This window comes from Parasteatoda tepidariorum, chromosome 2 (genome assembly GCF_982258835.1).
Source record: "Parasteatoda tepidariorum strain Cologne lab strain chromosome 2, Ptep-v5.0, whole genome shotgun sequence".
Lineage (NCBI taxonomy): Eukaryota > Metazoa > Arthropoda > Arachnida > Araneae > Theridiidae > Parasteatoda > Parasteatoda tepidariorum.
Window position 1 is genome coordinate 31,412,132 of NC_141756.1, and position 13,872 is coordinate 31,426,003.

General features: G+C 27.8%; 1 protein-coding gene across 4 annotated transcripts in view; it reads left to right on the forward strand.

Moving 5' to 3' along the window:
* Positions 1-4,086: 4,086 nt before the first annotated feature.
* Positions 4,087-13,872, forward strand: part of LOC107436264 (dual specificity tyrosine-phosphorylation-regulated kinase 1B) — a 78,519-nt gene continuing 68,733 nt past the window's right edge. Inside the window, exon 1 of one of the 4 annotated variants that reach the window (XM_087157137.1) lies at positions 4,087-5,432. In XM_087157137.1, the coding sequence (XP_087013263.1) occupies positions 5,336-5,432 (97 nt within the window). In that variant the 5' untranslated portion in view covers positions 4,087-5,335. The remainder of the gene's footprint in view (positions 5,433-13,872) is intronic. The other 3 variants (XM_087157136.1, XM_087157139.1, XM_087157138.1) reach the window with 3 other exon arrangements.

Here is a 13,872-nt window from a genome sequence, read left to right on the forward strand (position 1 = left end):
TGACAAAAAAAAGTAGTGAAACAGTTTCTTTTCTAGCTAGTTTTTTTGGAAGGAATAAAATATCAATCAATAGTTATCAATAATTATTGTTTACAACAAGAAATAATTTTATAAGTTATAAATGTTAAGAAGTCTTGGTAGTAGGGTTGTTTAGTTCTTTCCTAAAACAAACTAGATGTGAAATAGTTTTACTACCAGCCTTTTCTTTTTTTTCCGGAATACAAACAGCCCTGTGTGTAGCGTTCCTTTTGAGACAAAGTCTTAATTAAAAGAGATTAATTGTTTCTGCCTTTAAACATGTATGCCTCATTTTTCCTCCATTTCCACGAATTTTACAATCGGTGGTTGCAACATGCTAAATTTTTCAATTCGCCAGAAAGTACCAAAACCAATGCTATAAAATAAAACGACAAAAAAAACATTCTATCGTTTAGATTATATAATAAAGAACTTTCCTAGTGCCGAAACAAAGAGTACGAAGGAAAATGAGGTACAAAAGTAAAATTACAAACAAGTTGCAGAAAGGAAAAAAATGGTTTAACTTATTTCTTGTTACCAGTTTTCTTGCTTGTTTGTAATTTTTCTTTTGCACTTTCTTATTTTCTAATTCTATGTTTCGACACAGAAGATTCTTGATTATAGAACTGAAACTATAGCATAGGGTGCAACATTACCACTTGTCAGCTCACTGTTGATCAAATACTTAAGGAAGGCAAATAAGTCTCATATTTTAAAATGTTCAGATTTAAATTAAACTATGATGAAGCCTCACTGAAATCGAAGTGTTTTGTATTAGAATTTTTCTTCTATTTAGAAAAAAAATATGCTGATTCACCAACTTTTTACCTACAAAATAATTTTTTCTATAAATGTTTCTGTAAATGTGTTTTAAGTAACAAGCAGTACAGTGCCAAGAACAAAATCTTACCCCCTTACAGTTTACGGTGTGGAAAGCAGCTTTTTTTTTTTTTTTTTTGGGTGTTGAACTAGTGTGAGGCAAATATTTACATTTTGTCTAAAAGATCTGTTAGAAATAAACCTTGTTACATCATAAAATGAAAGAACTGCACTAAAAGAGAAAATAGAGATCAAAACATTCATTTTCATTCAGTGCTTATGCCAATCAATTTTCTTCAAATTTATACAAACAGTAGTGATTTTAAAACTTGGGAGCACATTCAACTAGCTGTGGTTAGAGACTGATTCATACCCCCCCCTTTTTTTTCAACTTTAAAACGTTCATTGTCAAACATATATTTTTTCAATGCAATTTATCTTGGGACTATTTGTAAGTTTCAAAATTGCACTAGGTGGAACTTTCTCAATGTTGTTCTAAGAAGAAATTTATAGAAAGAAAAGTTCCATACAAACTTATCCAGAAGAAAAGTGCTCATAGAATAAATGAACTGAGTGAATAGAGTGAGTTTCCAGTATTTTTACAATGACTATTTTTTTATTACTTTGCTTTTATTAAAAGTAAAATTATATCACAAAGAAATTTAAAAAAACTTAAAAGTATTTTTATTTTTTAAGAGAATGCAATAGTAATTTTTAAAAAATAAATGAATTATGGAACATTTCTCCTTTCTAGGGCTCCCTAAATTCTTTATCAACTTTCTTGAAAGCTGAAATGACAAAAATATAAGAATCAATAAGCAATATCCATTTTAAATACTAAATAAATTATGGGACACTCTTCTTTTTCTTGGGCTCTCTAAATTCTTTAAAAACTGAAATGGCAAAATATAAGAATCAATAAGCAATAGTATTTTTAAAAATTAAATAAATTTAGGCTGCTTGGAATTCTTTAAACACTTTTATCATGTTCTTGAAAGCTGAAATGACAAAAATATAAGAATCAGAACATGAAAAGTCACAGTTCAAATAAAAAAATATTCTAAGATCCAGAGTTGCAGTCATAACTAGGTTATGGTAAGTAACAGTTTTGAATTTTTCTTTATATTTCTTAATTAAGTATTATAGTGTCTTTACTAAAAGATTTGAAACTTTTAATTAGCCATTTTTTGTTTAATTCACATATTTTGTTGACACATTGAAAAATTTTCATTAAAAAGTTTTAGGTGAAAAAAGTATCTAACAATACTTTTAATAATTTAACTAGTAAAATGCTTATTTTATTTATCTTATTATTAGACCACCGGAAAATAAATACCAAACTGAGAATAAGCCATGTTCTGTTTCAATGCATTTTTAGTACAGCAGGTGTACACGCCTTTTTTTCTTGCAAATTTAAGCATGTACTTTAATTTACAAATTTATATAATAACTTTTATAAGTTATTATATTCAGTTAAATGTGAATTTATGATATGCTAGAACAAAATTTCACATAGGTCCCTTAATTTTTATGGTTTATTTTTTCATTTCTCTGCCCTTAAATGTCATTGAGTATTTAAAATTATTTTTTATGATTTTATTGAGTTTTTACCTTAAAAAGCCAAACCAGATTTATGATTATCATTTCTCTAATGGATATTAATAATTAAAGAAAAATATTGATAACTATTAACAGCAGGAAAAACTTTTAAGTACAGCAACAACTAATCGTGAATTTCGACTCCGCCCATTCAAAAATTAACGTTAAACATAAAATTTTGCTAAATATCAAGAGTTTTTTTAAAAAAAAATTGTTAAGAAGCTTAAGTTTTCTAAAATGTGGCATTGCGTGAACAAGGCTCAGGTTCATTTATGAGGTTTGTGGTGAGTTCAAAAAGGAAAAATATTATCAATTTCTTTGAAGATTCTCTTTAATTATTCTTTATAGTTAAGAAGGATAATTTTTTATTCAGTTTGTTAAATTATGTCTTGTTAAACATGAAATTTCAACAGTTAAAAACCTTATTATTTTTTGAAATTTCTTTAAGCTTTTCTATTAGAGCTTCTTTTGAAATTTAATTGGGAGCAATTTGATTACATTATTTCAAAAATAATAATTCAGCAGGTTAGAATGATTCGATTATATAAGGTCTTTGCTTAAAAACCAGTTATAGGAATTATCTGATGAAAATAAATAGTAGAGGAACAAACAGTGGCACCTTTTTTACTTTGTAATAGAAATCCATTTTTCAAAATAATTCTCAATAAATATTCTGAAAATAGTTGAAAAGTTTTTTAGGGAAATTTTTTTTTAAAAAAGATTAAAAACTTTACACTATTTTTGCTTTGAACTATATTTACATTCTATATATATAATTGCTATAACATATCTAAAATAAGTACTTTTCTTAAAAGAAATTTTAATTTATATTACAAATCTTTGTATTTATTACACTTCTAATGTCAGACGTTATCTCCAAGAAAAGTTATTTATATTATTTTTTAATGAATTAATAATTGACTAAATAAGCAAAAATTAAGTTTGTTTTAAATACATTTTCATGAATTTAATTATGTTTTCCAACTTTAGCATAGTAAGAGTTAGAAATAATTTCAAAATATAAAATTTACACACCTAAAAAAATGTGTTTATAGAGGTTACAAAAATGCATAATTTAAAAGTAATCTTGAAGGGACTGCTAGACCTCTGCCTGGATTTTACTTATATGAGCTACATATTGAAATAGTGACAAATAAATATACAAAGAGGTCCTATAATATTTTATATTGGGGGGGGGGGCTGTAAAGGCTGTGCCTTAGCTATGAAAGGGGGATAAAGAAATGTATAAAAATATGAGTAAATTTAATTAAGGTATTAATTAAACACATAATTATACAAAACTTATTCAAATATTTTTTGAGTAATAGTTTATTAATTTATTAGCTAGGATTGTATTGTATCTTAAATAAAAAGCATTGCATATACATTTTAAAAATACATTAGATAATTATAAAATATGAAACTAACAAAAATTAATGATAACAATAAATTAATACATTTCATTTATTTGGTTAAATATTATTTTAACAGAACTAATATAATATTATATTAGCTAATAAAATGTATATATATATAAATTTAAATAATTATAACTAAATAGAATTTAATAAAAAGTAGCGAAAAGATATATAAACATGAATAATTATCAGGAAAAAATTTATGTATTTATAAATATTGGAAATTTTCAAAAAATAACCAATTTTTTCTACATTAATACAAGTATTGAGTATCTACTTATTCTTCTTTTAATGAATGAAAATCTTTTTCTAAAGTTGAAAGGGGAATAATATTTACTTTGGAGAAAAGAAAGAGGTGACGGACAGAGGAACAAATTTGTAGATCTGTCCACTAGTTGGCATTAGTGGTGAGATTACCTTTGTTCTGATGCCGCAGAGCCAACAGCCAATCACGGCGTGCGTCACAGCAAGGGCGATGCCTCATCACACATGACTCAACCCCGCCCCTTCCTCCCAGCCCGGCGTCCCGCTTTTGAATCGGGAGCGAAACTGCTGAATCGATATTAGCTCTACATCTCATCTGTTATTATTCCGATTAATATCCTCAGGATATCTTTCAAGTCTTCCTTCAACTTGATGATCTTCAAGGATTTTGTGTCCGAGCATCCATCTTTCAATCAGATTCGTTTTTGAAGTGCTTCCCTCGATTCCTTGTTCGCGCCAGCAGAAGATATTGCTGGCATCCATGTTGACAAGAACTGGGCTCGCCCGGTCACAGTCAGCTGGCGTTGTTTTGTGGCTCTGATATTGTCTGGGGATTCTTCGTTTCGATGGATTGAGCCTTCTATAACTAATCTAAACAACAGTTTAGATGAATTATTTTATCCACGGATTGATTGCAGACCAAAGGATTACTCAAAATGTGTTTGTGTTCAGTGCATTTACATTCCAAGAAATCGCTTTCTTGCTTGTTATGAGTGTCTGTGTACTTGGGAAGATGAAATTCTTGGTCAGTTGTGTATCGTAGGAAACACAGTGTTATTGTTGGGTTGTGCGAACAACTCGCATCTCTTTCTGTAAGGTGACTATGCGCATTCTTTTATATATACATTAACACATTTACAACCGAATTATTTATCTTAAAAGTGTAAAATCATGCGAAGGTCCTGACGTTGTGGTTAGGCATGGCCTCCGGCGTGTCTGTGTTTTGAAGTTTCGGGATATCGATCGGTTCTGGTGCTCTTGCCCGTACTGAAATAATAACAAAAAAGTGAACAAAACTTCCGCAATACTAAACCATCGTCTGGAGACTCCATTTTTGCTACCGATTCTTGTTCATTTTACTGTATTAGATGTTAGCTTCTTAAAAGTTACGATGTGAGGTGATGTGTTGTGCGAGGGACATAATGTCGCATTACGCTTTAAGTAGGTGTTGTTGAGAGAATATATTATTGTTTAGTGTGGAAACGTTAAGCGGCCCCATGAATAAGCCGGACATCTCTGTGACTGGTGGCCAGCTGATTGACTGGGCCAAGGAGCAACAGCAGCTGCTCTTCCTAGACAGCGCCCGCGGTGACCGTAAGTCATTATTACTTCTTTTTTTTTAAATCTTTGAATTATAATTTTTTTTTTTTGAATCTTAGAATTATAATTAATTTAAACAAGTAAGTTAAAATAGGAAATTAAATAATTTTAATTATGACAATTCGACTTATTTATTTTCATTGCATTTTGAAAAATAATGTTTCTCTATTTGTCTAAAGACGTCAAAATTTGAAATTACTGCTTTTACAGGGAAGGATTATGATTATTTTACTCAATATATTGTAGATCAACATCTATTTTTGATAATATACATATTGCTTATAAATAATATCTTTATAAGTAGGCACATTAGGTTCGCAGAATACTTCTCTGTACTTGCAGTATAGTGTTTTTTTTTTTTTTTTTAATATTTTCAAAACTGAAGCTATAAGAGCTTGACTGAAGAACCATTTGTATTTGTGTATAATCTAATATAAACAAAGCCTATTGAATTCAGTCCATTTATAAGCTGAAAATTGCAGATTTGTATGGAGTGTTTCAAGTGATATTCTGACGTTTGAAATGTTTATCTATATTTCAAGTGTTAAGGATAATATCCAAAAACACTCCTGGCGCATATACATGTTGTAATGCGAGGATGCTACAAAAATAAAAAAATAAATTCGAATATTATATAATTAGAATAGAATAGATTATTAGATTTAAAAATATTCCCTCAAGTATCCTAAGTGTATAATAATTTTTTGGTGAGCAAGTAAAAAAAAAATTTAAATATTTTTTTTAGTATGCTATTTTTTATCATTCAACCAAAGCTAAATTTGGGAATATTCCCTTATGGTACTTTTTTGCTCCAACTAAAATTTCTGGGTGCCAATTGAAATTGATTGGAATTTAACTTAAAAGAAAATGTGTAACGGATTTCGAGGATATTCCCATATCGTGATCTGTAGTGCCAACTCAAAATGGATTTTAAAGAAATTTTTTTAAAAAACATATAGAGGAGAGGGTGCGAGTTATACCCTTCGAGTTGGTCTCCTTCTGTGATATTTTTTTTAGTTCCTCGCATACTAGTGCCAAGCTGGAGATCATGGTAACGAAGTCTTCCATGACTTTTTCTGGTTGACTACAAGTTAAACGATTCAGTTATGCAATTTTTTTTCTTTCTTTTCTGTTTGAGGTCATTTCTACATGGGGGATATTTCTGTGATGTGATCTGTTATGCCAAATACAATTGCCTAAGTGCCAAATAGATTTTGAGCTTGCAAATTTAAAAAAACAAGTCGATGTTTGCCAGACGGTGGCTGCGAATTATACCTTTCGAGTTGGCCTCTTTCTGTGATATTTTTTTATTTTCTCGCGGGCCTCTGCCCGGCAGTTGCCGAGACTTGGTTATTGATCTGCCACAGATCACGACACGGAAATCTCCCCTCAACATGGTGATTCCTAAAACTTGGGAATTAATTTGACGCAGGTATCAATACGGAAATCTTTCTGAGAAATATATTTTGAGTCTTATCAGTCTAATCACGTAGAATCACTAGAAGTGTTGATCTATATCAGGGGTTTCCAACTTACATGAGGCCTGGGGCCGCAATTAAAAGCAGCGGTCAAATGGCGGGCCACAACTTTATCAAAATTCTGTGTAGGACTCTTTTTAAGTTTGAAGGATCATTATATTACTGTCAGATTTTTATCAAGTTGTACAAAACCAAAGTTTTGAATTACAAATTAAAATAAGCAATAGATTTTTAAAAATATTTAATTGCATACTAAAAAATTCTGGCTACAAAATTTAAAAATGTAAATAATTTCGTCCAAAATGAGTGGTTTCAAAAAGTTAAATCGGAGTATTTCTTAGAAAATTTCTGATACACACATGCTAAATTATATTCACAAAATACTATTAAAAACAGAATTAAAAAAAAGAACAACATACACAATTATTTATAGGACTCTTTTATGTTTGAAGGAACATTAAATATTACTGTCAGATTATTACCAAGTTGTTCAAAACAAAAGTATTGAATTACAAATAATAATTATTATTTTCTTGAATAAATATTTTCTTGGATGCAAAACTTGAGAAATTTTTTTTTTGTACCTTTGGTATATTACATTTCACAGAAACAAATAAAAAAGTATTTTAAACCAAAATAGATTTTTTACGAAAATTTTCCTCAAAAAATGACAACTTATACATTATAGTTTGCGGGCCGCAGAATAAGGCTTCACGGCCCACAGTCCGCCAGTTGGTAATTACCAATCTAAATCGTTGTAACAATGTAATATGTTCAATAACAGCTTATATATACCCCAATTTAATTCTTATAATATTACTTCTTTGCAATTAAAATGTAAATGAAAGTTAAAAGAGAACTAGTTGTAACATTTTTTGTACAAGATGCGATTCAAAATCAATGATAAGGGATCATTGATTTTGAATCGCATCTGGTTTAAGCTTAATTGTCAGTGGTATCCCATTCAGTCTTTTTTTTGTGAGTTGTAGATTAAAAGTGAATATCATTTTCTGAGAAACTATACAGGGTTGGATTTTTAAATCAAATTCAAGTTTTTCTCAGGTCAGTGGTAAAAAGTTGAGAAACTCAAGTAAAAAATAGTAAAAGTTGAAAAAAATTGACAAAACTTTGTATTAGTTTTTTGAAGATGTGTGGGAAATTTTTTCTTGGCAGTCTTACGTAATTTTAGAATAATTGGGTTTTTGTTATTAAATCTATCCTCTTTTTGGCTTCAAATTTCTGAATTTTTGATTTAATGCATTTAAGTTTCTTTTTCTATACTAAAATGCTGTGTTCCAAATCAGTTCGACTTTTGTATTTATATCGAGTATATGCATTCAACTGCCAACTTTTTGTACAATACTATCCTATAGTTTCAATGTTGTGTTAAGATTTTTTTAATGATAAATTTTATTTTAAAATTAGAAGAAAAAAAAATTAATTTTATACGTTACAGATTTCTTTTAACTTGAAAATTTATCCAGAAATACCTTTCATTATTTCAAAAAATTCTGGAACATTATTGCATCGGTTCAGATTCTCTATTTCCCAATGTATGGTTTGCATAACATTTTATTTTAAAGAAAAAGCTACTGCAAAAGCTTAAGTGACACCTATCGGAAAGAATATTAGATAAAATAAATTAAATAGATGAAGAAAATTGTTTCAGGAATATTGTTTGTGAGTCTAACCAGTTATTATTATTCAAATTAGAGTAGCTTCTAACATTTTCAATATTAATATCAGTCTTGAAAATATTTTAAGCCAAAATATCATTATTTTGTTCTAAGATTTTTATTTTAGAATGTACCTGTTTCCATCAACTGTACCTTTTGTTTAGAATATCAGTTGAGCCAAAGCATCTCCCATCATTCAAGTTAAAGTAGTTTTCTTACACCCAAAAGCTTCCTATCAGAGGCATCAAAGGTGTGTGGGGCAAACTCCTAAAGAAGATGCCCCTGAAAAGTGGATGCACATATTTATAAGCATTTAAAGAATTACAAAAGAGAAAAAAGAAGTACATATTTAAACATGCTTTCAAATAAATATTTTCGCTGCTTAAACCCCTTTAAAAAATCAAGGCAGTTGTCCTGATTATTTTTTCATTCATAAAAGGATATCAGAATGTATGAAAAATAAAATTAAAATCCATTTTGAAGATATTTTTTACCTGTGTATAGGTAATTTAGTGCTGTTAAAATCAGTGGTTGTGCCTACTCACTATAACATGTCAAATAATCTAAAAATCAGTAATTTTTCAAATAAAACTCTTCTTGTTTTTAAATTCTTTGTTTTCTCTATTAGTAATAAGAATGTTAAATTCAATAGGTATATATTAATAAGAAAAGGAATATATATTAAATTATTGATAAAGAGATAGACAATCCTAATAATCTTGATCTAGTAATCTAAAATCTTGGGGTTCTAAGGACCTGCATTCTAGCAGAATTATGATGAACCACGGTAGGCTCTGCTCAGAAATACTCAGCAGGTTTATTTTTCAAATAAGGCCCACTTGAGAAAAACGATCGCTATACCCTCCAAGTAGGTTTTTTTCTTTTCTTCAGATCTTATAGTTTCCAATCAATTTTCTTTGCAATCATTAAACCTAATTGTTCTTTAAAATTATTAACTTATTGTTTTGTAAATATAACTTCTTTACAAAATTATGTGTTGTAAAATATATTTCTGTATTCTGATTTCCACAAGCAATATTTAATATGAATGAACTCATTATATGAAAAAAATAAAGTTATGTGCACTCCAGTCTATAAATCGACTTTTCAAATTCCCAAAATTTTAAGACGACCAGGGGGTTGACTTATGCATCAGTAATGAAGTCAAAATTTCATTGATCAGGAAATATTATCACATTCCATTATCACAATGAGATATGATCATGATCTCCGTATCAGTATCTTTTATCTGATCTTATCAAATTAACCCTTTCGAAAACTATTATTAATAAAATACAGTTAATTTTGGCATTTTCTCTCTTCATATTTCGTTTGCATATTAATAATTTTTTTTTAGAAACATAATTTTAGATTTACATTTAGAAAAACTGCCATCTGAAGAATGAAGAAATTCTACACTTTTTAAAAGATTTTACACTAACATTTGAATCATTATCTTGCCACCTGTCTAGTATCATTTGACCAATTGCCTCGCAGCATTTGTTAATGCATCTTTAAGGGCAAATGTATCCTATCCAAAGAGAACAGTGTGAGGTATTTTACTTTGAAAAAATTTCATAGACTTATTAATTATTTTAATTTTAATATTCATATTTTGTTTTTCCAGTAATCGACATTTCACCTTATTAGCAGGTCAACTTAAACCCTGGTATACATAGTGCATGATTTAAGAAAAACATGTGAATTATAAGACATTACTTATCTAAAAAACAAATTATGTGTAACATGCAGACACATTACACTTATAATTTATTTGGATCGTAAACCCTTCAAGGTTTGTTAAAATATATGAACAGATATATATTGCGTATATCCAATTTTTAAAAATGAATATGGTGATATACAATATATTTAGACAAAGAATACGGAAATAAATTTTTCAGTTCGAAAAAATTCATCTGTAATGAGTATTTTAAAAGTTCAGGCCAAAATATTCCCATTTTATTTTTGAGATTTCTATTATGGATTGTGCTTATTTCCATTTACTGTATCTTTTTTCAAAAATCTATGTTTAAAGATGTTTGGAATATTGGATCCATAATTAAAAATATCAGTTGAGAGCCAAAATATCCGATATCTAATTGGTCAATTATTCACTGCTTCTCTTATGACAGGTGAACTAGAAAGAGTATTTTCCAATTTATAATTAGAAATTATATATATATAATTTATAATTGTGAATTATATATAATTTATAATTGTGAAATCGCTTATAAACAAAAATGTAAAAAATAGTTTTTGGTATGTTTAAACATTTTAATGTGCAATAGACTTTCTAATTCTAATATTTTAAATTTTTAGTTTAATAATGTTGTCATGACACTTGGGAATAAGTTTATATTTTACATTTAAACGAGTACCTACCAAAAATGTATTTTATTTAATATTTGTGAATCTTATTTAATAATTACAAAAGAAAGATTAAATTATTTAGTGAACCTATTATGAAATTTATTAATGGAATTTGAATGCATACATATCTTGGTTGTTCATAATTTCCATTCATGCACAATTATTAAATTTATTGAGCATTTCTACATGTTCAAATTATATATCTGGAACACATAGAAAAAAATATTTAATATTTTTTTTCCATTCGTTTCAAAAGCAAAAAGTATAATAAAAATAAAAAGTTGATAATATTTTTGGAAGTTGCAAGAGACATAAGAAATTCATCCATTGAGAAACACAAAAGAATATACCACGTGCTGCAAAAAGATATGTGCATCCCTTTTCAGGAATTTATACAATGCTTATAGAAATTCCATTAATTAATTTAAAGGCAAATTATGTGTTTATTTATAATTTAATATTTATCTCATAACATTCTGCTATACATTTTACAAAGAATCATTTCAGTAACTTTATTATTAATCAATACATTATATATTTTGAAAGCAAAAAAATTAGTGAAATGTTTATTCTTATAGCCATTTCTTTTACTAGACCCTTTAGTAATAATCAAACAATATGACAATATAAAATAAAAGCTGTGAATAAGGAAGAAAAGTAAAGATCAGTTAATTTTGATCAGGCACATTTTTTACCCTTGCATGTACGTCGGGATTAAAAAAATCCAATCAGAAATGCCATAAAATACTGATTAAGTAAGCAACCTTAAAATTATGTCATGTGGGCGAGTAATCTGTGTAAAAGAAGAGGGAAAGAGCCTAAATGTTACAGTATTTTTATTGTATGTATTTAAATTTTATATAAAAAAAAAAAATTAAGAATTTTAATAAGAAATGAAGTTAGCTTTTTTTTTTTTACTCTCCTAGTCATGCTTATTTTTATTAAAAAAGAATGCATTACTAAGGGAATAAATAATAAGTCCCAATCAGAAATGAATTAAAATTTAAAAAGTTTAATTCATCCTTTTAAACTGACTTGCCACTAGTGCTTTATTTTTTATAATATCCCTTTGTTAATGATGCAAAAATAATTGATGAAGTAAATGCATAATCTGCCTTTACTTCATCAATTATTTTTCTTGCTTAGTAGTTGTTAATGCCTAATACTACTTGGCTAAATATTTAATGCCTTTGCTTCGTTATCAAAAAAATTGTTGTTTTCGATGTAATGTTAATGTCATTTTTCTTTGACTCATTAATAATTGGTATGTTCATATGTTTTCATTAATTGGCAAAAAAAAAAGATCAAAGTTAATGAATATTTTTTATTCGAACATGTATGTTGTTTGCTTACATGCTTTATTGGGCATTTAAAGAGTGTGAGAATTTTCAAACACTGATAACTAGGACTCGCCAAGATGAGTCTAGTCCAGAAAATTAATCTATTTTTTTTTTCGAATTGGGCTATTTGAACATACGCATTTGTATACAACACACACCAAGGTTTTTTTTTTTCCCCCTTCACATTTTGTAATTTTTAATCAATTTTCTTTTTAAGTATCATACCTAATTGTCCTTTGGAATTATCAACTTATTATTTTATAAATTTAACTCTCAACTTTTTATACAAAATTTTATGAAGTAAAGTATCTTTCACTAATCTGGTTTTTGAAATCAAAATTTAATATAAATGAATTAAAGATAAAGTACATGATAAAAAAAAACACATTGCTTATCTATAAAACAAATTAAGTGTAACATACATACACATTACCCTAATCCAAATAAAATGTTGCATAATTTATTTAGGTTGAAAACCCATTTGGGTTTGTTAGGGTAAACCACTGTGTGTAAATTATATATGTCAGGGGTCTGTCTAGGTTTTTCTGAGAGGTACCTATTTTGTGAAAATTTAGACATAATTTGTGAAAAATTAAAAACTATATTTAAAAATCAACACAAAAATATGGATTTATCGCTTCTTAAGGGATGCAAAAATAAAATTTTAAGAAAAAGTATTTTGTGAAACTGCCGTTTTTCCTAAAATTGAATTTGTGAAACTACCGTTTTTCCTAAAGTTGAATTTGTGAAGGTACCGCTAAACGGTAGTAAATTCGGCCTGGACAGACCCCTGTATGTACAATGTTTCAAAATATGGTGTAGGATATTTTTCGGCATAGACTGCAGAAATAAATTTTTCAGTTTAAAAAAAATGTCTGCAATTGAGTAAGTATCTTTAAAGATTAGACCAAAATATCCCCATTACTTTATTTCAAATGCTTAGGGTCGGAAAAGTAGAAAAAAAGTTTCTGTGTGTTTAAGTATATCCAATAAAGCGAGACCTTCTGATATTAAAAATTTTTTTGTGTGATGAAATAGTCCTGACCCTTGAGATAAAGTTTGTATTTTAAATTTTAACGAGAACCAAAAATGTGTTTAATTTTTATTGGGTGAAAATTTGCTTATTGCAAAAGAAAGATTAAATTATTTAGTGAACATGTAATGGAATTATTTTGTTAATGTAATGTGAATGTATTTTGTAGATATTGGTTGTTCATAATATATTCATTCGCATTTAGTTATTTTTTAAATTTATTGATTATTTCTACAAAAAATCTTAAATTATGTGTTTGGAATGCTTTAAAAACAAATGTTTAAAATTTATTTTCTTTTTTTTTTTTCCTCATTCGTTCCTAAAACAAAATGTATAATAAAAAATAGAAGTTAATAATTTTTTGTAACTTGTTTAACCCTAAGACCGTTGACTGTTTTATTTTCCTCCCTCAAAAAGTAATAATATATTTGACTTTAGTAATATTGATTGGATCGCCCTTTAATATTTTTCCAGTTTTTGAAAAACTTTCTTTCCTATTTCTGGGCAGTCAAATAAACGACATATCGTCGTATG